This window comes from Mya arenaria, chromosome 17, assembly GCF_026914265.1.
Source record: "Mya arenaria isolate MELC-2E11 chromosome 17, ASM2691426v1".
In the NCBI taxonomy this organism is placed as follows: Eukaryota; Metazoa; Mollusca; class Bivalvia; order Myida; family Myidae; genus Mya; species Mya arenaria.
In genome coordinates, this window is record NC_069138.1 from 14,593,125 (window position 1) to 14,619,037 (window position 25,913).

The window sequence follows — 25,913 nt, forward strand, 5'->3', positions numbered from 1 at the left end:
TAATTGGCATTGTGTCATCTTGTTTTTCTCTTAAAGTATTTGGCAATGTGTCGTCTTGTCTGGTCAAACAAGGACTAGCTTGGGATTGCTTTTGAAGGTCAAGGTAACTGTTGCTAAGAATAGAAAAACGGTGGAGACATTGGTTTCCGCCCTATTACTTAAGCGAGAATTGATAGATAGTTATGAAAGTTGGTGTGTAGGTAGCTTATGTGAAAAGCTAGCTTGGGATTTCCTTTGAGGGGGGTTAAGGTCATGGTCAAGGCCCAATAACTTTAGAAATAATTGATGGATAGTAATGAAAGTTGGTGGGTAGGTAGCTTATGTAAAGAGCTAGCTTGGGATTGCTTTTGATGGGGTCAGACCAAGGTCACTGTAAGTAAAAAAGAAAAGAAAAAATGTTTTCCACGCAATTATTAAGTTACAATTGATGGATAGTGATGAAAGTTAGTGAGTAGGTAGCTTATGTGAAGAGCTAGCTTGGGATTGCTTTTTTTTTGGAGGTGGAAGAGGTCAGGGTCAAGGTCACTGTCACTAAAAGTAGAAAAATGGTTTCCGCCAAATTTCTTTAGTAAGAATTGAAGGATAGTAATGAAAGATGGTGTGTAGGTTGCTTATGTAAAGAGGTAGCTTGGGATTGCTTTTGAGTGGGTCCAGGTCAAGGTCACTGTTACTAAAACTATGGTTTCCACCCAATTAAATTAGACTGCTACTTTTTCCTAACTCATACAAGAAATTAATTGGCTATCATTTCTAATTGTCCATATTGAAAACTGGTTTTGTCGCAGTGGGCATTTCTAGTTGGTTTATTATGAATTCAAATGTTAATCGATTGCTTTTGGTTATTAATAAATTTTCTTCTGTGGCATTGTGCTTCGCCTCATTTAGATCCTAATAACGACATGAAAGGCAGTCCAGTCTGGTGAAACACAGCCACTTATTATGACATGAAAATAAGGCAGTCCAGTCCGGTGAAACACAGCCACTTATTATGACATGAAAATAAGGCAGTCCAGTCCGGTGAAACACAGCCACTTATTATGACATGAAAATAAGGCAGTCCAGTCCGGTGAAACACAGCCACTTATAATGACATGAAAATAAGGCAGACCAGTCTGGTGAAACACAGCCACTTATTATGACATGAAAATAAGGCAGTCCAGTCCGGTGAAACACAGCCACTTATTATGACATGAAAATAAGGCAGTCCAGTCCGGTGAAACACAGCCACTTATTATGGCATGAAAATAAGGCAGTCCAGTCTGGTGAAACACAGCCACTTTTTATGGCATGAAAGTAAGGCAGTCCAGTCTGGTGAATCACAGCCACTTATTATGGCATGAAAATAATGCAGTCCAGTCTGGTGAAACACAAAAGCCACTTATTATGACATGAAAATAAGGCAGTCCACTCTGGTGAAACACAGCCACTTATTATGACATGAAAATAAGGCAGTCCAGTCCGGTGACACAGCTTCTTATCATCGCATGAAAATAAGGCAGTCCAGTCTGGTGAAACACAGCCACTTATTATGACATGAAAATAAGGCAGTCAAAGCCGGTGAAACACATAAGCCACTTATAATGACATGGAAATAAGGCAGTCCAGTCCGGTGAAACACAGCCACTTATTATGGCATGAAAATAAGGCAGTCCAGTCTGGTGAAACACATAAGCCACTTATTATGGCATGAAAATAAGGCAGTCAAGTCTGGGGAAACACATATGCCACTCATTATGACATGAAAATAAGGCAGTCAAGTCTGGTGAAACACAGCCACTTATTATGACATGAAAATAAGGCAGTCCACTCTGGAGAAACACATAAGCTACTTATTATGACATGAAAATAAGGCAAGTATTTTTGTGAGTTTATTAAGCACTCAAAATGATATCACAAAGCTTTAACAGTGCTGGGCTATACTTCAACAAAAGCTATCAAACAACTGCGCCAGAAAACAATGTATCAGAAAATGATAATGTATATTTTGAAGGTAGAACAAGTAAAACGATCATTATTCCCTTTGCAAAATGTAGAAAGTGCTGAAAGACTTCAAAGGAAATAAATTGTATGTGGTCACCCGAAACTTACAATGTGACGTGTAAAATGCTCATATCTTAGACAATCTGAACATTTAAGTTTCTAGTAGTGTAATTTACTATTCAGTGCTTCATTTTGTAACACTAGAATTATTAATGATGCCAATTTTTTTCAGAAGGTCAGAAAAATAAAAGGACATATTGGTAAGTTTTAAACAAATCCGAGAGCTGTACTAATTTTGTAGATGTCACATTGTATTGCATATCATTACATATTAAATATCCGCAGAAAAATTGTCATGTTTAAATAAAAACAACTTACAACAGCAACTAAACAATTCTGTAATAGAAATGATATTTATCAAAACCTTAGGCCATTGCTGTGCTATAGATAAATATAGAAACACAATCGCAGTGTCTCACTAATATGCTGTTTGTTTGCATAGAACTGCAAAAATGCATTTTTTCACAACATTCATATATCGTATATAACATAAAACTCCACCTAAAAATTATCATGAAACAACTATATAAACTAGGGTGAAAAATGTTCATCAATAAAACTGTGTAAAAACAACAACACAAAAACAAGTTTCTAAGAAATCTGAGTTTTTAGATCAGAGCTGCACGTTTCGCAATTTTTTTGTTAATTTATTTGCATAAACCAGCCTAAAGCGAGATGAACTACATCTTTAACAGAATACATCCCAGTCATTCATAATGCAACAGAGAACATGACTAGCTCACACAATAACTACATCTACGCTAATACTGATAACACTTACTCCAAAACAATGGTGACAGTACATCTACAGTACCAAAATACCATCTGAAAGTGGATCCAAGAAGTTTCATTATTAACATTCTAGTTTGTGTTTGTGTAACATTATTTTCAGTTTCTTTAAGAGACCTTGGTTTAATATTCAATAACTGTTTCTAAGAAATACATGCACTAGTTAACATTAACTTTTTCATTGCTACAAAAAAAACTCAACACAAAAACCTTGTGCAACCTGAGCTGGCAGTTGTGGGAATTTAGCTACAAGTATATTGTGTAAATATCAAAACTTATTTTGCAATGATGACATACATGTACATAGTTGTACTCCTTTTTCCTTCTCTAGGTGGCTAAATCAATAAAAATTATCTTCCTTCTTAAATACTTCGTTAACAGATATAAATTACAAAATGTTTGCAATATTTGTGCCTTTGCCAGTAATCTGTAGTTGAATCATACAGCTGACTAAACACGTACAATTTGTACATGCATGCATTTCTACCCATGTAAAATAGCACAAAATTACAACATGAAAATCATACTAACAATTAACTATGAAATAACAATAAAAATATCACAGTTTGTGCAGCAAAGAACCTCTGATGAAATATAAATTTTGTTTAAAATACCGTATGCTTTATTCAGTCATGTATATTTCAAGGCTTTTAAGTTTCACTGAGCAATACAATGATTTGAGCTTAATTAACAGGTTTACAAGTTCAGTATTTGTAAAATAGATTTTGATGATATTACGATGTCAAATAATTTCTAAATCCTAGTTTAATCCTAATAATGCAATTGAAACTACTAGGAAGGCCAAGTACCCAACATTACAGTACAAACATAATGTGTCTACATACATGTATAACTTAAAATCACAATGATGCTGGCAGTTTCAACAAATGTCCCGACACCTCTACATCTGGAGAGCTACGTCCATCTAAACACAGTTGGCTGTATAAATTGCTCAATGAAACTCAACTCAACTCAGATATTTTGTCTAACACATGATTATGCTTTCTAAATACAAAACTTACAAACACATGTTTCAATGTCAGTTACTTCATGTCATATTTGTTCATATAAAAAAAACGTTTGACCTGGTTTCAGATTACTGATTAATGTTGGTTACAACTAAAATCTTCACAAAATAGAACAAAAAGTACACCATACTTCTTTCTTCTCTTAAAAGTGTGTAGTTTGTTGTTGTATTTTATCTTATATGCCATAAGAAACTTGAATTAAACAATTAAGAGAAGTTATATGTATGTTTCTGCCATTTTGAGGAGAGATAATAACTTCAAATCATGCAGAGTCAACAAATTATAAAAAACTTTACAACTTAACAATACAGTGGCAGCTACTCAATCCCATTCACAAAACCCAGCAGTGATAAATAAATTATCTCAATAAACAACAAGTTTACTTTTCATCAAATAACAATATTTCACCTTAAAAGGGGGCATAATAATTAACAAGGCATGGAAACAGCAAATAATACTTTTTTGTATGATAAGAAATATGAAAACACCAGTGTAAAAACAATACTGTTAATGATATAATACTACAAATAATCACCTGTTTTTCTATGAAAAACCAACCTTCCCTCACACCAAGGGGCATAGATAAATGTCTACATATGTAAGTGCACTTAAGCTTTTCAAAAGACAACACTCAGAATTTTGATTCCTGTGCAAATAACAATAAAAACAACAAGACAATCTGGCAAAGTTCTAAATATTTCATTTATCATCTTTAAAATAACAAATGCTCAATTTAAAGAGACATGACAGTTCCAGTTGGTAAAGTATATTGGTGGATGGACAGATGGCGTGGTTAAAACGCCGCCCCAAGGGTCCATCTGTGGTCAGACTTGCGTCTCCTGAGACGGATAATGGAGGCATCCGTGGAGGCAGCCGCACTCTTGCTTCGGATGTCATCGTCTAGACGAAGGCTGGCCAGTCTGAGCAGACCGATGTTCCGGCTAGTTGCTGTTAGTGAGTGCAGTAGCCCGTCTCCACCCTGAAGATTGAAAAAGTTGAGAAACTTGATGATTGTAAAACATAATATATAATGTACAATTATAACAAATGATAATTACTCAAACACAAGGCTACAGGCTTTGAATTTATCAACCTGATTAACAGAGCAGCTATAGTGGATCTACTGTTATAAAGATAAGGCATGTCGAAGGCATTTTATGTTACCTCGATAATCTGTTGTGCCTCAGGAAGCTGTGTGCCAGGGTGTCGCTGGAACACGCGCACCATCGGCCTGTCAAGACGCTCACGTGTACTCAGGTCAGCGCTCATTACCGGGCCCTGTACACAGGAAATGGAACATTGTCACTCATACATCACATGTTGGAAGCATATAAGGCAGCAGTTGTAAGGATACTAATCCTTGATTATTTCAAGGCACGTGAATACAAAACTGTTTCCAAACTGATTGAAATAAAGTTACTAAAATTATGTTATCTACATTAATTTCAGTTTTTTAACAACACTATTTCAAGCTGAAATAATCACCAAATAATCACTAAATGGAATTTAACATTAATTTCAAGATTTGTAACAAGCATTTTCAGTGAAAAGATATTCCCCGCCAACGATGGCTTGTTTGTGCTTGATGGCTTGTTTGTGCTTGAAGGTTAAAAAAAAACTCAGAAAGAACAAGATAAGCACATTGGTTTATCCCTTTCCGAGCCAAATTATAAAATATCGACCGGGACTACTTTATGATAAAAAAATTTAACGAAATAAATCAGAGGGATGATTAAATAAAACTGTCTTTTCCGAAACTGCTTACTCGGAAACCTCAATCATTGCAAAATAGTACTCAATAGTTGAGATAAAAATGTAGCCATAGAAATTCACCGAAGAAGTTCATTGCAGGATGTTGGTTCATATGACATTCAAGTTTCATTAAATTCTAGCAGCTAGTTACTGAGAAACGACTGCAAACAATGATTTTTTAATAAATCAAGGGCAATAACTCTTAAGGAAAATTGACCAATCCAAAAGAAAAATAGACAGGCATCATCACAGTATGTTGGTTCTTATTCATTCCAAGTGTCATGAAATTCTACCAGCAAGTTGCATAGAAAAGGCTGCAAACATGGATCTTTTAATAAATCAAGGGCAAATAACTAATATAGAAATTACACAATCCAAAATATAAATAAACAGGCATCATCGCAGTATGTTGGTTCATATTTATTTCAAGTTTCAAGAATTTCTACCAACTAGTTACTGAGAAATGGCTGTAAATGAGAGTTTTTCAAAAAATCAAGGGCAATAACTCCAAGTACAATTGACCAATCTAAAAAAAAATGAACAGGCATCATCCCAGTATAGTAATTGATATTTATTTTAATTTTCATGAAATTCTGCCAGCTAGTGACTGAGAAATGGCTGTGAATGTGCATTTTTCAAAAAATCAAAGGCAATAACACCAAGGACAATTGACCAATCAAATTTTTTTTTGGACGGGCATCATTCCAGTATAGTGGTTCATATTTATTTTAAGTTTCATGAAATTCTACCAGCTAGTTACTGAGAAACGCAGGTGACGAACGGACGGACGGACGGAAGGACGGACGGAAGGACGGACGGACAACGCCATTTCAATATCCCCCTCCCTATTTCATAGGCGGGGGATAATAACATGTGATTAATGCAATGAAATTAACTGAGTAACACAGCAACACTGAAAGAAAGATCACCTGTTGTCACATAACCACTTCTGAACAGGTAACAGGGTTGCTGAGCAAATACAGCTGTTAAACTTCAACATTTATACAATCATTATTTTCTTCAAACAAAAGGTGTATTTACACTCCAGTTATGCATAAAATAATTGGCCATTTAACACAGTATGGTCAATTATTTTATGCAAAGCTTTTATTAAGGGAAACTCATAACTTTCGTATATAAATTCACCTAAAATATAAGAAAAATGAAATGAAATATAACAGAACTAGAGTAACAGATAACCATGCAATACCACAGAGTCTGATATTGCTTTATAGACTGGTTTTCCTTCACCAATATCTGCTGCCCTGCGGCCATGTCTCAACTCTTTTCTAAGTCCTTTAGGGAGCAATGAGGTGGGTTTGCTATGCTATATACATGTATACCAGTTACATATTTACTGTATGAACCAATCAGCACAGTATTTTGTTGAAAATTCAACACAAAGATCATATTTAAATAAAATGGCATCATTTTCTGGTTACATAGAAGATAATTGTTAATTTCAGTGTAAGAGCGTAATATATTTCACAGAGTGAGCACCAAAAAAATATATTTCATGAGTGGCATAGCCACGAGTGGAATATTCACTTTTGGTGTTCAAGGTGAAATATATTATGCTCTTACACTGAAACAGACAATTTTTCAATTTATTTTATGCTAAAATATGAGTAAAAAGTAATTGAATTAAACTTTTTTTAGAAGAACGTGCCATTTGTATGCGCACGTAATTTCATTTTGTGAAATTGTGTCCTGGCCTTTTGCACGCTGATGTTTGATTTGGAAATGAAAGCAGGCTAAAATTTCAAAACAGTAAAAAAAATCAAACTGATATTTTCACTGTTTGAGACAATACTGTATTAAGGGTGATGAAACTATGAAAAAACTAACAAGTTGACATAGAACACTAAGCTTAGTTTTCTATTATCCAATAATTTAGATAGACCATTGAGAATGGTATTTTTTGTACCTACAGATATGATAACTCTTAAATGACTTTCATAATAAGTTAGCTAAACTTTGTTGTATAAACATAATGTGATCCATAATGGTAACTGATCATCTGCTGACACAGATCCTGACATCCCAAATGACCTTACCATGGTGTAACCGCGGGCTCTCTCTGTGGCATCGTACCAGCGTTGGGCTCGGTGGATCGCATGCTGGTTCTCGCCAAGGCCCACAGTCAGGTGTTGCTACAAATATGTATGATCATTGTCTGCTGTCACATTACTTAGAACCATGAATAATGTTAAACATTTTAAATTGGCCAAAAGTGGCACCCTTAAATACGACACTTTAAACATGGGTATCTGTCTTAGTATTTAAAAGTGTTCTTTAAGTCCAATACACTTTTACTTATAAAGATGTGCATGTACATAAAAGGATTGTTGTCTTTAGGAGAGAAAATATAAATCTGCTTTGACACATTTTTCAATGTATCATTGTTAGTAACAAGACATGTTTTGCTTCATTACCCTCAGTGTGACAGTTTCGGAGTATTTCTGTGTCATGCCATCATTGACAGACTTATGTGCTGCCTTGGTGAGTTTCTCTGTACGCTCAATGGCATCCTTGAGCTCCCTGCGGAGGTACGCTCCTCGTGCCCTTGCATCCTGGGCATCCGCTAGGGCATGGTCAGCCTCTGCAGGAAAAACACATTGATTATTATTAAGACTAGATGATGCAAGGTTTAAAGTCTCGAGTTTGCGAACTCTTCAGATCCACCAGCACAATCAAGTAAAATTTGAGTCAGTCTTGTAAAACATCTGCGAAAAGCTGAATGTCTTTCATTGGTTGGAGACTTTAAATAATGGATTCTTCTTTTCGCTGTTATGCAGGCAAAGGGCTTTACGAATGCTAAATAAATTTATGACCGTCAACGATTTATGAATATTATATTAAAAGTCTGTTAACATAGTCCACCTGGTGTGTATGAGCCTATGGGATCTGTTATAGATGGCCCAAGACGAGACAAACGACCATCTAGGGATGTCTTGCTGCGACTTGTGGCTGCACTAAACTTGCCACTGTTGGAGACTGATGAGAGGGCATGACAAAGCAGATCAAGCACGCGGGAACGCTCCTGTAGAACGTTAAACAAACGCTTCCGAGCCTGGTCCAGAACCTAAAAGATAACCGATTTTCTGTGAAACACCATTTTTGTTATTTTTCACTGCTCTAACAGATTCACATGTTGCTTTAAAAAAGAAATATATTGTTCACTTTACCAGGATTAAATTGTTTGAACTGGTATCATTAAATTACATCATGACATTTGGTGACTTTACAATTAATAGCAATTAAATGAACATTTTCTTCAATTTTAGCTTCATTCACTACAAGATCAAAATTTATTTCACTCATAATCGCAGAAAACTATTTTTCACAAGTGGCTGTGACAATAGTGAACAAATTGCTTTCTGTGGTCACTTGATGACAAAGCTAATATAAAAGAAATACAGAAAATATCCATTATTTAAATGTAAGTCTAATTTTTCACCAAAATGTGAGAGATATTTGAGCAAGAAGTATATTCTTAAATTTAAAGATAAATGAAGATCAAATTTTTGCTTGTCAATGATTAAGATGTCACTATTGTTAATGGTAAATTATTTTGTAAATAATACAGATAGTCTTAAGAAATAAGCTCATATTTGCTGTCATCATAACAAGACTGAGCCATGGAAACAACTGTTATGGGGAAACTTGAGAACAATTTGTTTACTAAACAAGAGCTGTCACAGAGACAGCGCGCTCGACTATTCTGCCGCTTTTCAGTGTAAGGATTGAAGAGTTTTGGCGAAACAGGGATCACTGTAAAATTAGATTAGATTTCAACCCAATACATGATGTATTTGCTGAGATATAAACATAAATGTTGTTCAGTCATTGAAATTAGACTTTTGGATGAACAAGCCCGAATTCTTATACTATTGTTTGGCATCAAATTTCTAAACAAGCCCTGCTATATAAAATTCAGAATTTTAGCAAACTCGGAAGACATATAACCAGTGCAGGGCTTGTGGGCTTGTGTTAATTTCGACCACTGGTTGTTATATGCAAAATTTTAACCTTAATTTTAACTTTAATTTTAAAATTCTTTCTAAGTGCAATAATAAAGGGCCATTATTTGCAAAATACAGTTATCTAACTTGGTTATTCAAGAAGGTTGGGTGGTTGACTACCATTGTGTAAAGTCTCAATGCAATACATGAAGTAGTTGCTGAGATATCAACCTATGTGTGCATACATGCAAAACTTAAACCAAAATTTCTAACCAGCATATCCATGACAACCAAAATTATTGCATATCCACACCGTTACGTAATTATTTTCACTATATAAGGCACAAAAGAGTTCCAGCAAAAAATACATTTTTACTTAATTTTGTTTAACTGAGGTGGTTATTAGATTAATCTCGTTTCCGCAAAACACCCTACGCTCGGGTTGGAATGTACCTATCTTACACTCTCGGCCATGGAAGATACTTATAATCTCAGTAAATACATCATGTATTCCCAACTATCTAACCTACTAAATTAATGAAGAAAGATAACACTTATTTAAATTTGATGCAAATAATGGGCCTTTATTATTTGACTTAGAATTTTGGTTAAGGTTTTGCATGTAAGCACACATAGGTTAATATCTCAGCAACTACTTGATGTATTGCATTAAGACTTTATAAAGTGGTACTCAACCATCCAACCTACTTAATTAACCAGTTTCCGCAAAACATCCTACGCGAGGGTCGGGATGAACCTATCTTACATGAGCGGCTATGGTAGATGCTTTTTCTCCCACCTCAGTTAAACAAAATTAAGTAAAAATGTATTTTTAGCCGGAACTCTTTTGTGCTTAGTAAAAATAATTGTGTACGGATATGCAATAATTCGTGGTTGTCATGGATATTTGCGCAGTGATTCAGAGTATGTAAATGTTCTGATCGGTCTTTAAATAGTTCTAAGAAGAGTGAAGCATTATTTCTTGAAAGGTGTGTGAAAACTGTTTTTTGGTGACATTTGAAGCGAGAAATAATTAACTCGCGTTCTAAATATTGCCACCAGACAAGGTTTCCATGATGCGCTACAGACGACAGTCTTCAACAAGGGAGGTAATTACAATGTGGTGACCATTAAAAGAAGTTCCATACGGGCATTTTATCTTCGCCCGTGGGCAAGATAAGAATTTCTAGCATGGTTAAATTAATGGATCTACTTATCTGAGTTGGGAGAAAAGGACTTAAAGGTGCTTACATGCAAAACCTTAACCAAGGTATGACACCGACGCTGATGCGTTGATGGGTAGTATAGCTCTCCTTATTCTTTGAATATTTGAGCTAAAAATAAGTTGCAGCAGTAGCACTTATGTATCATATCTTCTTTATATTTCTCCTCAAAATATGTCAGAGCCAAATCAACCTCAAAAGTTTAATGTTCCAAAGCGTTCTTTTTAACATTCTTGGCTACACTATGATGAGGTATAAATATGTTTATGTATACATGTATCAATATGAACAAAGTCAAACTAAATGTCCATTTAATACTGAATTCAAATAAAATACATAAATCCAGATGCAATGGACAGCACACACATTTTTCTGCACGCCAATCGAGATGCAACGGACAGCAAAGACATGCTTTCAGACTGGCTAATGAGTTGGCGTCTGGTAAAGAAAAATGTATGTCTACGTTTGGAACATTTTGACAGTCAAAACAAAATTGAATGTGTAAAAATGACAAAATACTGAGAAAAAATATAGAAATGTGATAGCATCATTCATGTAGGGGTTATAGCAAATGTGTTTGTGTGTTTATAGTAATATTAATGTATTTTATATGTATATATATATATATGTCATGATTTCAACACTAATTCAGGTGCTGAATCAGATGTTTACATTGTTTTATGTATAGACATAATAAACAGTAAAATTATATGCTTATATATTGACTTTTTAAAGTAGTTTCACATGATTATTGTGAGTCCTGAATATGCGTTAAAATATGTTTTAAACACCAAAACTGACTAGTTTTGCAATTTTTTCAAGGCAAAAAACATTGTTTGTGGTTTTTTTTGTATAATTTTTATGTATTCTTTCACTACTCAAAAGGCCATTTCACATGACACCAAAATAATATACGGTTACCAGGCATCCATGGTTAATAGAGTGATATCAGCATTGACACACTTCAGTGGAACACCGGCCTCTGTACTTACATGAAGCTGTTGCTGTACTGATCTGAGCTGGGCCTCCAGGGCTTTCTTACAGTTGAGGAAATGAGCCCGCTCTGCATTGAGAAGGTCATCAGCACCATCATGTTCCTGAAATGTTACAATCACATTTATTATAAATCTTAACACTGTTTGAATTATTCATTTAATTTAGGAAACAGTCTGTCATTTAAGTGAGTTCTTGGCTAGTGCCTAATTTTAGACACTTATTTTAGACACTAAGAGTATTTCAGAATTACTATTAAAATATAGTCAATAGTTTACAAACATCACATTTACAATATATAATTTTATGGTTCTTTCCTTATATAAATAGTTTTGTAAATAAGAAAAGAATTGCTCTGAGAATTCATGCATAGCAATTAGTAAAAAAATATTGCTTCAATAAAAGCAACACCATCATTTTTACGCAGCTCAGTGCCTAAATCATCTGATGCTTCTAATGATTAAGTATTTTTTTAGTAATGGAATGTGGCAAACAGAACAAAATTGACATGACGTCATCTAAAAACAAACAAGTGTAACATCTTACCAAAAACCCGTTTGCCACTGCAACAATTTATCAACATGCAAATGCCCCTATATGACTGCACATTGATTTGTCAACTGGGAAGATTCAATTACCTTTCTCTAATGCAAAAAATATCTGATATAGCAGGTAGCAGACATCCTCAGAATAACAAATTCTGAATTATATTCTCATTGTTTAAGCGTACTGCATACATATTATTTTTGATTCATTCTTTTTTGTACATGTATCTGCAGCTTATTTTAAAAAGAGATACAAATAATTCTCAATCAATTCTTACAGCAAATCAATTTCTTTAAGTAAAAATTTCCCTTTATGAAAAAAAACAACAACCTAAATAGACCTTTTCACAAAATGGACTCATCCAAAAGAGATGTGAAGATTTCTTTACAATGATATAATGCAGCATTATATAATGTACAAAATTAACTTTTATAAAATGACTCACACCAACCACAGCGTCTGAACAATTATTAATAATTTTAAACAGGAAATGTGACATTTAAAAACGAACACTCAAATGAAGACTTTGTTATACCCTTTCTTTTGTTGGTCTTGACAGGCGGTTTTGTTGACTGTCTTTATTCAACTGAATGTCTTTCCTACAGTGTTCAAGTGCTTTCTCGAGTGATTCTTTTCCTCTGGTAAGCGATTTTATTTCCTCATTTGTTTCTAAAAGACTTTCTCTTAGTTTAGCAACAACTCCACGAACATCACGTGCATATCTATGAATTTCATCGTTACTTAATTGTGCCACTGTATCCCTTAAATGTGGAAGAGGATCCATAGAACGACCAATATCACAGTTTTTGTCACTTTTCTGAACAATTGTTTGTGCCAATTTGATCCCTTTCAACGTGGAATTTCTCCATCCCTCTGGACCAATCGTAGTCGCAGCCTTTGTCCCTAGCATGATTGGTCCCTTCCAGACAAACCCAGACAGAAAGAACGGTCAAAAAGTCTAGATTTAGATCATTAACAGGAGATTGTTATGCCTTCTCAACAATCTTACTAACAGCGTCAAATCACCAATGGTTACCAATATTCGGATACTTCCGGTAGCGATTTAAACGTTCCGCACTTACGAGTTTTTGTGTCTTAAATGAGAAAATCATTTTTATCTTAAATTTTCCTTTCCCTTTAATCAAACAATATCTGATTCTTGTCGTCATAGCGGTCACTTCTTTTTTTACAGCGACACGGAATACAAATTCAACGGAATAGTGATAAATGTATTCATTATCCTCCAATGAATTTTTTATTCATAGAATGATAATTCTAAATAATAATCTAAACTGGAGGCAATAAAGTAACTAGATAATTCACTTAGTACACCTTTTTAAAAAATACCTGACAAACTGAAAGTGAAAATTGTACATGTACATTCTTCTGTCCCGCACTAAAAATTGTGTGACGTCACGTATAAGCAGTTTATCAATGGAGGATAGAGGAGACACCCGTTTTACTAATTGGTAAGGAAACGAATTTGTTCATAGTAATTTGAAGTTTATTGAATAAAAACCCTGTCAGTATCAATTGTTTTAAATGTGATTATGTCGTTAACGAGTTAAATTGCAAACATTGCCCTGCATGTTTGTTAAAAATGGGCATTATTGTGATAAATAAACTTCAGGAAGAGATCATCACAATCAGTGAATCATTGCTGACTGTGTTTAACAGAGTGTTAACGCTGTAAAAAAAAAATACTTAACACCATGTGTTATTGTTATATGTTAAAGATTTAAGACATATGCATTTATTAATTTGACTGTTGGGAAATAAATAAATAACAAGTAAGAGTAAAAAGTGTTTCATTCCTTTTATGTTGTATATTATATTATAAATGTGCTATTATATATAACATATAACATTACTCTTAATTGTAATAATAATTTTAATATTAATTGAAACAATAAACAAAATAAAAGTTTGAGATAAGAAGTTTTGTTTATTTCTATACTATTTCGTTAAGGCAATTAAAGTTTGTATTTTTATTTTCTAGCCGGCATATTACAATTTTGTATGCTACTATTGCTAGTCAATAAAGTAATTGTGTAATAAACGGTCAGCTGTAGGCTGCTGATGTGCGTTCATATTGCAACGTCCGCTGTAGGTGGCAAATGTGCGTTCATAGTGTCAAGGTCTGCTGTAGGTGGCGGATGTGCGCTCATAGTATAACATTGCGTTATAGACAGAAGTACATTCATAGAACATAATGTTTATTTGGTAGGTAATATGCAAACTAGCAAAGTCCGGGCTCTGTGTGGATTGAGAATTTACTGTATATAAAGACCAGCTGACCCCTTCAGGGTCGAGCATGCTTTTCTTTGAAGAGATCTGCGGGCCTTGTTTGACATGGCACGTTACAAATGGTGGAAACAGTGGGATGTTGACAACTGCCAAATCGGAGTTGCCTTTCCCACGAGTTTCCCAGACCAAGACTCGGGATGAGTCTTCTTGGAGGGGAAAGTAGTGTAACAGTGCGCTGTAGGTGGTGGATGTGCATTCATAGTGTTATGGTCTGATGTAGGCGGCGAATGTCTGTTCATAGTGTCACAGTCAGCTGTAGGTGGTGGATGTGCGTTCATAGTATAACATTCCGTTATAGACAGAAGTACGTTCATAATACGTATGTTTACTTGGTAGGTAATATGCAAATTAGAAAAGTCCAGGCTCTATGTGGATTGAGAATTTACTGTATATAAAAACAGCTGACCCCTTCAGGGTTGAGCATGCTTTTCTCTGAAGAGATGCTGGCCTTGTTTGACATAGCACATTACAATTGTTTTGCAGACTTTAAATTAACCAGGAATTATCTAGGTTGGGTATAAAAGACTAGCCGGACCGTACCAATTGCGCACCAATGGAAATTTCCGTAGCGGTCTGGAAATCACTCCGAAGTCACCCAGAATAAATGTATAAGTCAAACAATAAGCAATTACATTTTTGACACAAATTACTTTACTATATTTCAAGGAACCACTATGTAAAAAGAGTAATAATTGTTTGATTTTGGGGTTATTATTAAATATGAATAATCATATATTATCTGAAACCAATGTTTGATCATAAAATTTGTAATTAGTAAACATGAAATGGAAGACATTTAATTTACGTCATTTTCAATTAACGCCAGTAATTGGCCATCAATTAATGTTTTGTTTGAAAGATACCAAAACGCTTTATCAGGGAATACAATATCTGATATGGCAACAAAAAATGTACCGATATCTTTGGGGAGAGGGGGAGCTTGCCTAAATATATGTATTGGGGAGGCGGCTGGATTATGATTATGTAATTTATAAGTTGACTTTCAACTACACTACCAACCACATGTTTTTTTTTGCACATATCGCACGTTGCCGCCATTTTTCCTTACTGCGGACGTTATCTTTTTTAATCAAATTTTCACTATACCAAGGGAATTATTCCCAAAGCAAAACATGATATTGTTTCAAATCTTCAGAAAAAAAAACAACAATCAAAAGTAAAAAAAATAAAATAGATCTTTTTACCTGTACTGGGTCCTTCAACATCCTAATAGATTATGTGATGTAAAGTTTTGGGGATGATAAAAATTTAATTTAGAAATCTTTGATTTTCATCACAAACAGAGATCAGTATGATATATTATCTGTCACGATTTATTGCAATGGATATTTGCACCCCAAGGATTGATATTTCAGCTGTTTTGGGTCTTTTGAAAGGGAAAAGAAACATACATTTAATAATTTCCTCATTCACAGGAGACTGGAAAGCTTTTTCTTTTAAATGGAAAATTTCCCAATTTTGGCATATTCGCAACGCAAATTTTCCCAGTCTTGGGTCTTTTTTCCTGAAATAGGCAGTAAAAGCCCTGCTTTCTAATCATACATGTTTATGTTCAAACATATTAGCTACTCTACATTGAGGCGACTTCATTCTTTTACACTGAACATTTAAGTCTTTTTAATAAATTTCAGAGTCAAGAGATTGGATAGTAGTCGAAACTGTTTGGATTGGACACAATGGACCACCTCTCATCTGTGCATGATAATCCATTTGTGCAGCGATTTGGTCTTCCCCATCATGCACTAAGTGAAGAGGGTGCATCTGTGCCAAGTTCAGCCAGCAGTGACCGTGATGATGAGGAACCCCAGCAGGAATACCACGTCAACTCTGGCTTTGTGAACAAACTCAGGTCAAAGTTTTCACAACTGGAAAGTAAGAGCACAAAAATTGGGCTTTCAAGGAGATCTGCAAGTGTTGAAAATCTTTTACATGTAGGAGAAAGTTCTTCAAGGCCAAAGGATGAGCGAGCTAAATTTGGCGGTGTCAGGCGGAGCTACACTGATGATTTACCAGTGGCTGTCAAAGGTAATGCTACAATGCGAAACCTTGCCACAGTTGGTTACAAACCTCAGATACGACCTCGCAGTAGTGAACTAGACAGGAGCATGGGCAAGCCTCCTTTTGCAAAGAAAAAGGAAGTAGAAAGTTTGAGACAAAGTTATACTGCATTGACAAATGTGAAGCCCCCCTTGCCCAATAGGTCTTCTATTGATAAAAGCAAAAAGTATGTGAGAAGTTCAAGTAATGATGCTATTTTAAAGTCAAAACCAGAACATCACGACTGGACAGTTGCACCAGACCTTGAAACATTTGGGAGAGATGATATAATTATTATAGAACATGAGCTTCAGAATGTGGATAAAGTAAAAAATAAACCTGGAGTTTTTGAAAACAAATCAAACATAAGTGCTAGGAGAGGAAGTTTACAGGAATCTGTGATTGGAAGGGTAAAGTCTGCTGTAGAGAAGGAACGAGTTAGTGATGAAAATGAATTACCGAAACCAAACACGGTGTCGGCATTTAGAAATTTATTTGAGAAGACAAGTAAAACTGTTGATACGCTGAATGTATGGAGGAACAGTTCCCCCACCAGAAAGTCATCAGGGTCAGACACGAGATCCCCGCAGGTTACCTCCCCTGCTGCATCTCCAAGGTCCCCCCTCATCAATGTGAATGATGAAAATGTGTTCGAAAACTCAAGAACTGTTATCTCTATAGAACAAGACAAGTCTTATTCTCCGCGAGACACTTTTGATGCAAGAATATCAATCTCTGATGGGAATATACCTACAGATAACTCGTCTGCTAACACTGAAAATGTAGACACAAGTTCAGTTTCTTTACAAAAATCAATAGAAGTTTTCCAACGGCGTTCAACAGATAAACTTAGTGGTCCTGAAAAATGGGGATCTAAAATTCGAAATTCAAAAGAGCTGAGCCCAGATCAAACAGAAAGTGTTCAACAAACTCTCACGCCTGTTAACCATGTGTCTCAGGTTTTTGACTCCAAATCTGTATCAAAATCAGATCGACCAATTCGGTCCAAACCTGCGCTTCCAAAAAAGAAAAATCTGCCTCCAGATCCCATTGAGCTTATACATGAACATAAACTAATTGAAAAAGAGAAAATAGAAGCGGAAAGGATAAGGTTTCATGCTCCTAAAGATGTAGTTGAGCTAAAACATGAACATGACAAAGTTGAACAAGAAAGAAAAGGGATTGAACAAAGATTATTGGGTAGTGAGGACAGTATTAAATTGGAAAAAGGAAAACCAGCGAGGCTCAACCTTGACAAGAATGAACAAAACACTGGGGTGCTAAGTGAAGACCTTGTCAAACCCTCGGCAAACAAAGAACGTGATAACTTGTCTCCAAGGCAAACTGAAATATTTGATTCCAGTAAGATCCTGAAAAAGAACAAAGAGCCACCAAAGTTGCCATCTTCACCAGTTAACAGTCCCCTTACTGTAGAGCTCATAAGCCAAGTGCCAAATAGTTCCAAAGTGAAGACTAACACTTTAAGCTCTCCTATTGCAACTAGCAATATTTCATTCCCAAAGGAGCCATCACCAGTAAAAAAAGGTAACGATTTTGAGGCAATGGGAGTTTCTTCTGGTAAACCACCAAAGAAAGATCAACCAGCAGGGAGTGCAGGAATGACTGAAATAAAAACAAATATTAAACAATCAAAAACTGTTATTAACACACCTGCATTCCCTAAAATGGTTAAAACTGAAGCAAGGCCTCAGCCAGATCAACGACCTATGAAGCCTGCTGACAACAAGGAAGCGCCGGTGTCAGGAATGTCCTCGTTCCTGGCCAACCGTCTGGGTAAGTCTGTAGAGCAGAGCAGCCAGCTAAAGACCTCCTCCAGTCACCTTGCCAACGGTTCATTCCCATCGCCTGTGCCCAAGAAGCGACAAGCACCTGATGTGCCACTCAGTAACGGCACAGACACAAATTCCAGAGATTCCTCACCACCACCCCTTCCGAAGACTACAGAACCACCACTGCCTAGCACAAGTATTGATGATGTCATTAAGCGGCCTACTAAAAGCAAGAAAATCCAGACTGCTACAAAAATGGTGTTTGACTCGAGTAAGATTGCTACTAAGAGAAAAGAACCTCCAAAACGTAGACCTACCAGAAAAACCTTGGAGCAGATGAACAAAGAAGTGAAGCAAGAAGTTGTTAGTCTAGTGCCAAAGTTGGACTTGTCCTGTATAACAGCCGACCCAGACACAGAGTACCAGGAGGGTTACATACCCACAGAGATCAGGCCGTGTCCCTACTTGTTCATGGGGGCAGGGGTCACCATCGGGAAGAGTCCTCTACACAGAACAAAAAAAGTTAAGGTAGGCCCGTCTTTTGTAGTTTAAGTTTGCAATATGCAAATAAGGAAGTAGTTTGCTTTAATCAATTTATATTTATTATCACAGTTTTCTGATACCGCTACATGATGCACACATTTAAGATTACTCTCTCTACATGTATGTTTCATGTGTACATGTCCTTCTAGAGCTCTATGTCTTGGTTTTATGTAAAAAAAAGTTTGTACATGGACATCTCTTTTAAGTTTGTAAATAGATTTCTGTGGATGAAGAGCATTGTCAGATGTAAAAGATACAGTTATGATAACTTTCTGTACATGGAAGGGTTTTAATTTTTTCTTCTGTAATGTTTATCTTGAGTGACAAACAGTCACAACAAAGACTTACTTGCAGAACTTCATTGATTGAACAATGTCAAAAATTACACAATTCAATGCAAAATAAAGAGGGGTTTTAAATCTGTTCATTTTATAATTTATTTTTTATTTTAAGCACTCCATTGCCTTATACATGTACGTCACCTCTGTTCTATTTATTAAGTTAGCAAGCTTGTATCATTAGTTGTATAACTGTCTACGTTTTACTGTACAAAGGAAATTATTGGTCGAATCAGTAAACACACAAGTACAAAGAAGTTGAACAGGTCCGTAGTTTATACTTTATTACACGTAGGTTTATGGATCATATCAATTATTCATTTTCGCAATTTCTTTTATGAGTAAGTTCTCTTTTAGCCTGTATGACAGAATATTTTACACACGCTGTGTCATACAGTAGCTGTAAAACACTTAATTATTAAGTAAACTTTTTTTTACAGTTACGCCTACAAGAAAGTCTGAACTTTCTATTAAATTAAATGTTTCGCTTAATTGAATCCAGGCCTTCTTCTGGCCATTTAGGAAAAAAGACCCTAAACTTTTTGGATAAATTTGTGTAGTGAAGTATGATAATTTGATAGAAAAAAATAATCGCTTTACGCTTAAAATTGGAAATTTTCACTGTTTAAAAAACAAGCCTTTAAGTCTCCTGCAAATGAGGAAATTATAAAAATATAAGTTTCTTTTACTTTTCAAAAGACCTGTAATGGCTGAAATATCAATCCATGCGAGTGTAAATATCTATTGCAATAAATCGTGACAGTTTATGTTGCATACTGTTCTCTGAATGTGATGAAAAACAACGATTTCTGATCTCATTTATAATTGCCAAAACCTACATCACACAATTCATATAAAGATGTTGAAAGAATAATTACAGGTGAAAATACTTTTATATTTTTTTTCATTTTTTTCCTATTATTTTTCTCCAAATCGGAAAAAATATCACATATTTTGTTAGGGGAATGGGTCCTATAGTCAGACCAATGGCAACTATAGAAAAATGATATATAGTGTTGGCGTTATGCATGCGTACATGCTTGTGTAAACAAATTTATTTATCAATTATTTATTCAAAAATACATGCACCAAGAAAAGAAATGACCATAAATGTAACAGTTTTACTGACTTGGTCATTATCGCTTTATGATGCCTGTATGGCAATTTTGTCGTATTACTGGGCTTTATGTCAGGTCCAACAGTGTTGGGGTGTTTCAATTTTATTCTGATTCATATACATCACAAATCAATGTTAAGTATATTATATTATAATAAGATACTTTACTCCTCAAAACAAAGATATTATATCTTTCATTATGGTTACATTGACTTGGAACAAAGAGATTTTAAAGTGAGTAATGTCTGACATGTTAAATAATATTGCAATTGCACTTTGGATTATGATCATGATTTTAATCATATGTTCATTAAAAGCTCCATAAAACAAACACTACTTTAACTGCTATATGAATAATTCACCATGAATTAAGATGAAATCATATTAAAGGGACTGTACACCAGATTGGCACCAAATAAAGGTAACGAATCTCAGGACAATTATTTAATAAAAAGTTTTACTCGTTGATATCATTATTGTACAAAAGGGATACCAAAATTTAAAAAAAGAAGACCGGGTTTAAACCGATGTCGCCAAAATTGCAGTGCAGCGTTGTATCCACTGAGCTACGAAGGCTTATCTAGACAGGTGATATAATTAAGCTATCTAGACCTAACTCACTAATATCACGTGATAACATCGACAAGCCAATCACGCATAAGGAATGATTTAACTAGGTAGACATACCCAGTAATTTTTTTTAATGGAAAAATACGAAAAATAAATTTATGGTAAACTATGTGGTACTTAAGTTAGTAAATTTCAATGCATTGTACACATAGATACCAAGAATCGATACCAAGACTATGTCAATTTTCGACAATTTTTTTTTTTTTGGTATTCATCATACGGAGTACAGTCCCTTTAAAGAATTAAAATATATTCTAGTCACACATCTTATCATAGTATTCAACTTTAAACCAGAAATTTAAAGGAGCAAGATGTACTCAAAAAGGAATAGGGATGAAAGCATTGTTATGTGAGACTTACGGTTCGTATTATTCAGCATTCAGATATCAGGTCGGTATTATTCAGCATTGTAATGCCAGACTTATGGTCGGTATTATTCAGCATTGTAATGTCAAGACTTATGGTCGGTATTATTCAGCTTTGTAATGTCAGACTTATGGTCGGTATTATTCAGAATTTTGGTTGGTATTATTCAGCATTCACATTTCTGGTCAGTATTATTCACCATTGTAATGTCAGGCTTTTGGTCAGTATTATTCAGCATTCAGATTTCAGGTCGGGATTGTTCAGCATTGTAATGTCAGACTTATGGTTGGTATTATTCAGCATTGTAATGTCAGACTTATGGCCTGTATTTTTTAGCATTGTAATGTCAGACTTATGGTCAGTATTATTCCAGTCTTCTCGAAATTTTAAAAATTCTGCCTGTCTGCCGGACAGGCACTTCGGAAGTTTTTGCCTGTCCGAAAAAATATTTGCCTGTCCGAGCAAATATGTCGTTACGTAGTACAGTATACATACAGAGTAAAAAAATGAATCAACTGTATTTAATGATATCCTGATTTAATTCACAAAAAAACATATAAACACTACAAGGACATGTCGTTTCGTAAAAATAAACACACTTTGTTTCGCAAATTTTTTTTAAACACCACCACCATTAAGGTGCTTTCTGTTTTTTTTTGGTAATTCCACCAACCGCTGCCATTTTGACTGCAGACAAAATATATTGATGCCGACGATTTTGATTGTACCTTTATTGCAAACCAAGAATCAATCAAAACAGTTGTTATAAAATGCCGTTACTTATGAGTCGTATTTACTCGTTTATCCCCGGCAATCAACATCATGATTGCATATCGGAAATGACCAACTTTTGGCGATGTTATGTGACGTTAATATCAGTATGGGATCAACTAACTACCGCAAAGGCAAATAATCTGCGCACGTTTTAAGAAACATTTCGCTTTCAGGCACCTTTTCGCTATTTAGTCGTCTAAAAAATATGTCGGTCATTCTGACGGTCATTTTCAGAAAACCTGCCGGACCTGTACAAAGTTTGCCACCAGAATTGTGGTCGGTATTATTCAGCATTGTAATGTCAGGCTTTTGGTCAGTATTATTCAGCATTGTAATGTCAAGACTTATGGTCGGTATTATTCAGCATTCAGACTCATGGTCGGTATTATTCAGCATTCAGACTTTTGGTCAGTATTATTCAGCATTCAGACTCATGGTCGGTATTATTCAGCAATGTATTGTCAGAATTTTGGTTGGTATTATTCAGCATTCAGACTCATGGTCGGTATTATTCAGCAATGTAATGTCAGAATTATGGTCGGTATTATTCAGCATTCAGACTCATGGTCGGTATTATTCAGCATTCAGACTTTTGGTCAGTATTACTCAGCATTCAGACTCATGGTCGGTATTATTCAGCAATGTATTGTCAGAATTTTGGTCGGTATTATTCAGCATTCAGACTTATCGTCGGTATTATTCAGCATTGTAATGTCAGACTTATGGTCGGTATTATTCAGCAGTGTAATGTCAGACTTATGGTCAGTATTTAAATTCAGCATTATAATGTCAGACTAATGGTCAGTATTTAAATTCAGCATTGTAATGTCAGACTTATGGTCAGTATTTAAATTCAGCATTGTAATGTCAGACTAATTGTTGTCATTATTCAGCATTGTAATATCATATGTATGGTTAGTAATATTCAGCATTGTAATGTCAGACTTATGGTCGGTATTATTCAGCATTGTAATGTCTGACTTATAGTCGGTAATATTCAGCATTGTAATGTCAGGCTTATGGTCAGTATTTAAATTCAGCATTGTAATGTCAGACTAATTGTTGTCATTATTCAGCATTGTAATATCAGACGTATGGTTAGTATTATTCAGCATTTTAATGTCAGACTAATTGTTGGCATTATTCTGCATTGTAATGTCGGACTTATGTTCGTATTATACAGCATTGTAATGTAAGACTAATTCTTGGTATTATTCAACATTTTGCAATTAAATTCATGCATGTGCCTTTAAATGCTGGGAAGTGTCGAAATCGGATCACAATTATTAGTGTCCAATATTTTGGTGGTATTTGGTCATATTTTGACAATCCTGCTCATTTAACCTAAGCTCTGTGCATCTCATTGCAAGAAAATATTTGTCCAATGTTTACAGGTAGCAAAAATCATTATGTAGGAATGTTAAAATGAAACAGTAGCTCTCCATGGGGTGCATTTTCCATTGACACTTAACTATGACAAGAAAGTAAACACAGCAAGAACAGGAGATGGACTCAAGTGTGTTACATACTGATAAAGTGATAACTTATACTACTTTAAAACACTTCTCTATATTTCATATCACATTAGAAAACTGTCACATATTAAAATTCCTGATGTAGCAAGACTTGAATACGGAAGTTGAACACTTTAAATGTTGTACAAATACATTTATAACTGTATATGAAATCTTTAACTAATTTTATACAATCATAATCACGTCATAGCTTGTGTTAAGGCATACTCTTCAGGGTTCTGCCAGGCCTTTATGGCTTGATGAGTCTGACCTGCCTTCCGTTGGCAAGGCTAATAACAGACAGGTGTTAAATGTGCAGACAATCTGCACAGCGCCAAGCCTTTGTAAAACAATCATTAATGTTCACTGCAATTGCAATGGTTAACTGACAGCCAGAAGGCATGTCAGGAGTGATATGGTAATTATTCAGCCAATCAGGCATGTTGGTGAGGATCCATGGTGCTGTTTACCCCAACTCCTCCTATATTGGAACAGGAAGGTGTGAAGAACACCACTGTCGTAATTGGGACCTTCATCCTTATAATCGCCTATGATTGCCAAGTAATCAATAAGTGATTTCGGTAACATAAATTATGTGTCATATTATTTTGTATATCAATCCAGTCTTTTTCATAACAGTCCTTTTGTATACCAATTATAAAACTGTAATTGGGAAGCAGTGGTGAAGAAAAGATGATACCTTTCATTCACAGGGATGATAAAATTCCGGATTAATCCGGAATTCCGGATTTAAGGCCTCACGGATCGATTTTGAGATGAATGTAAATCCGTTGAGTTTTTTTTAGAGGGGGAGGGGTACAGGGAGCGATTCGAGCTCAGTTCGAACAATATGGGTACGAAAGGTGAGTTTTCCGGAAGTGTAAAGCCGGAAATTAACGAACCTATTTACGTCTTGGCAATCGAGCTATATGATTGGTTAAGATAGCATCCGGTGATTACGGAAATTACCGATGGGACTAGAAGACCGTGGTCGTATCCGGATATGACAGACGACGGAGACGAATAAACAGGTATTGGAAAATTGGAAAAAAACGACCACCACCAACTTCTAAAAACATTGATTCGTCAATTTTAAGGGTATATTTGCCATTTATTTTTAAGAGAAATTCCCGAAACGTTTCTTTTTAAGTTAATAGAAATTGATCAAACTGAGAATGAATTTTGCGCATGTAGCATTATTTCGGACATCCCGATTCGGATTGTGTCATAATAATCGATTTTTATTTTACAAATTTTATATGGCCGATGGAAGTTTACGCTGTAAACCGTTTCTTTAATATTCTCATAATGTTTGAAGCATTATTCTCAATAAGTAGTGGCTGTTGACCTTTATGGTTCAAATGAAAATTGGTTTGATTCAAATTTAAAAAAAAATGAATAAATATTTTGTAGTAGTAATATATATTACGTAGAGGCAGTCATTTTATTTTCTATTTGAGACAGTTCAACGAAACCTTTTGAGGACCCAGTTTGAGTGAGATTTAAAATCTATAGTTGTAATTTGTATTTCCAGGTATGTTGATGGTTACAAAAGTCAGGGATGAACAGACACCTCAGCCAGTGCATCCAGTTGTTCCTGTCAATGACTGACAATTCAATCCAGAGGCCATGATACTTGGACTTATGGCTGAACATGCTCCCTGGCACCACAGTAGTGTGTCTTACTTAAGACACTTGCCAAAGATACAAAAGCTCTCAGTGAATTAAAACTTGGTGTACAGCATCATACAAGATGACTTACGGAGTAGCTAGCCATTTCAATGATGAACATGTGGAGGAGTTAATGGATCTCGGTTTTGTTTCAACTAAGACAAGTCAACAAACACAAACAATGAGGAAACTGTTGCAAATATTTTTCTGCTATAGAGAAAGAAATAGTATTGAGACATTTGGCCTCCTTAAAAATCACAAGAGCTGATTCTGAATCAATTTTCAAGGATTTTGAAAGCCTGTTTGAGAGACTTAAACTGCCGTGGGACAATCTAGTTTGTGTGCTACTGGACTCATGTAACACCATGAGAGGAAAAAATCTGGCTTGGGGACCAGAATATGTCAAAGTCCACCATGTCCACAACGGCTACACTGCAAAAGCATTTAAGTCCCGTTTGGATATTACTTG

At 35.2% G+C, this 25,913-nt stretch overlaps 2 protein-coding genes across 2 annotated transcripts in view; one reads left to right on the forward strand and one right to left on the reverse strand.

Moving 5' to 3' along the window:
• Positions 1 to 1,855: 1,855 nt before the first annotated feature.
• On the reverse strand, positions 1,856 to 13,357 carry LOC128224616 (coiled-coil domain-containing protein 105-like). Its single transcript, XM_052934541.1, has 7 exons — positions 12,872 to 13,357; positions 11,790 to 11,894; positions 8,493 to 8,694; positions 8,045 to 8,211; positions 7,667 to 7,762; positions 5,022 to 5,135; positions 1,856 to 4,836 (listed from the first exon to the last, which is right to left on the reverse strand). The coding sequence occupies exons 1-7, from the start codon at positions 13,244 to 13,246 to the stop codon at positions 4,651 to 4,653; spliced, it is 1,245 nt and encodes a 414-aa protein (XP_052790501.1). The 5' UTR covers positions 13,247 to 13,357; the 3' UTR covers positions 1,856 to 4,650.
• Positions 13,358 to 13,659: 302 nt separating this feature from the next.
• LOC128223665 (uncharacterized) overlaps positions 13,660 to 25,913 on the forward strand; it is a 34,451-nt gene continuing 22,197 nt past the window's right edge. The window contains exons 1-2 of the mRNA XM_052932941.1: positions 13,660 to 13,805; positions 16,296 to 19,019. Of these exons, the coding sequence (XP_052788901.1) occupies positions 16,341 to 19,019 (2,679 nt within the window). The 5' untranslated portion in view covers positions 13,660 to 13,805; positions 16,296 to 16,340. The remainder of the gene's footprint in view (positions 13,806 to 16,295; positions 19,020 to 25,913) is intronic.

What these genes read in the sequence shown, in the direction of transcription:
- LOC128224616 (XM_052934541.1), bottom strand. Translation starts at nt 13,246, where the DNA reads ATGCTAGGGACAAAGGCTGCGACTACGATTGGTCCAGAGGGATGGAGA. An exon ending in CAGTACAGCAACAGCTTCAT is followed by an intron (nt 8,695 to 11,789) that starts GTAAGTACAGAG and finishes GTTATCTTTTAG; the next exon opens with GTTCTGGACCAGGCTCGGAA. An exon ending in AGGCACAACAGATTATCGAG is followed by an intron (nt 4,837 to 5,021) that starts GTAACATAAAAT and finishes TTCAATCTTCAG; the next exon opens with GGTGGAGACGGGCTACTGCA.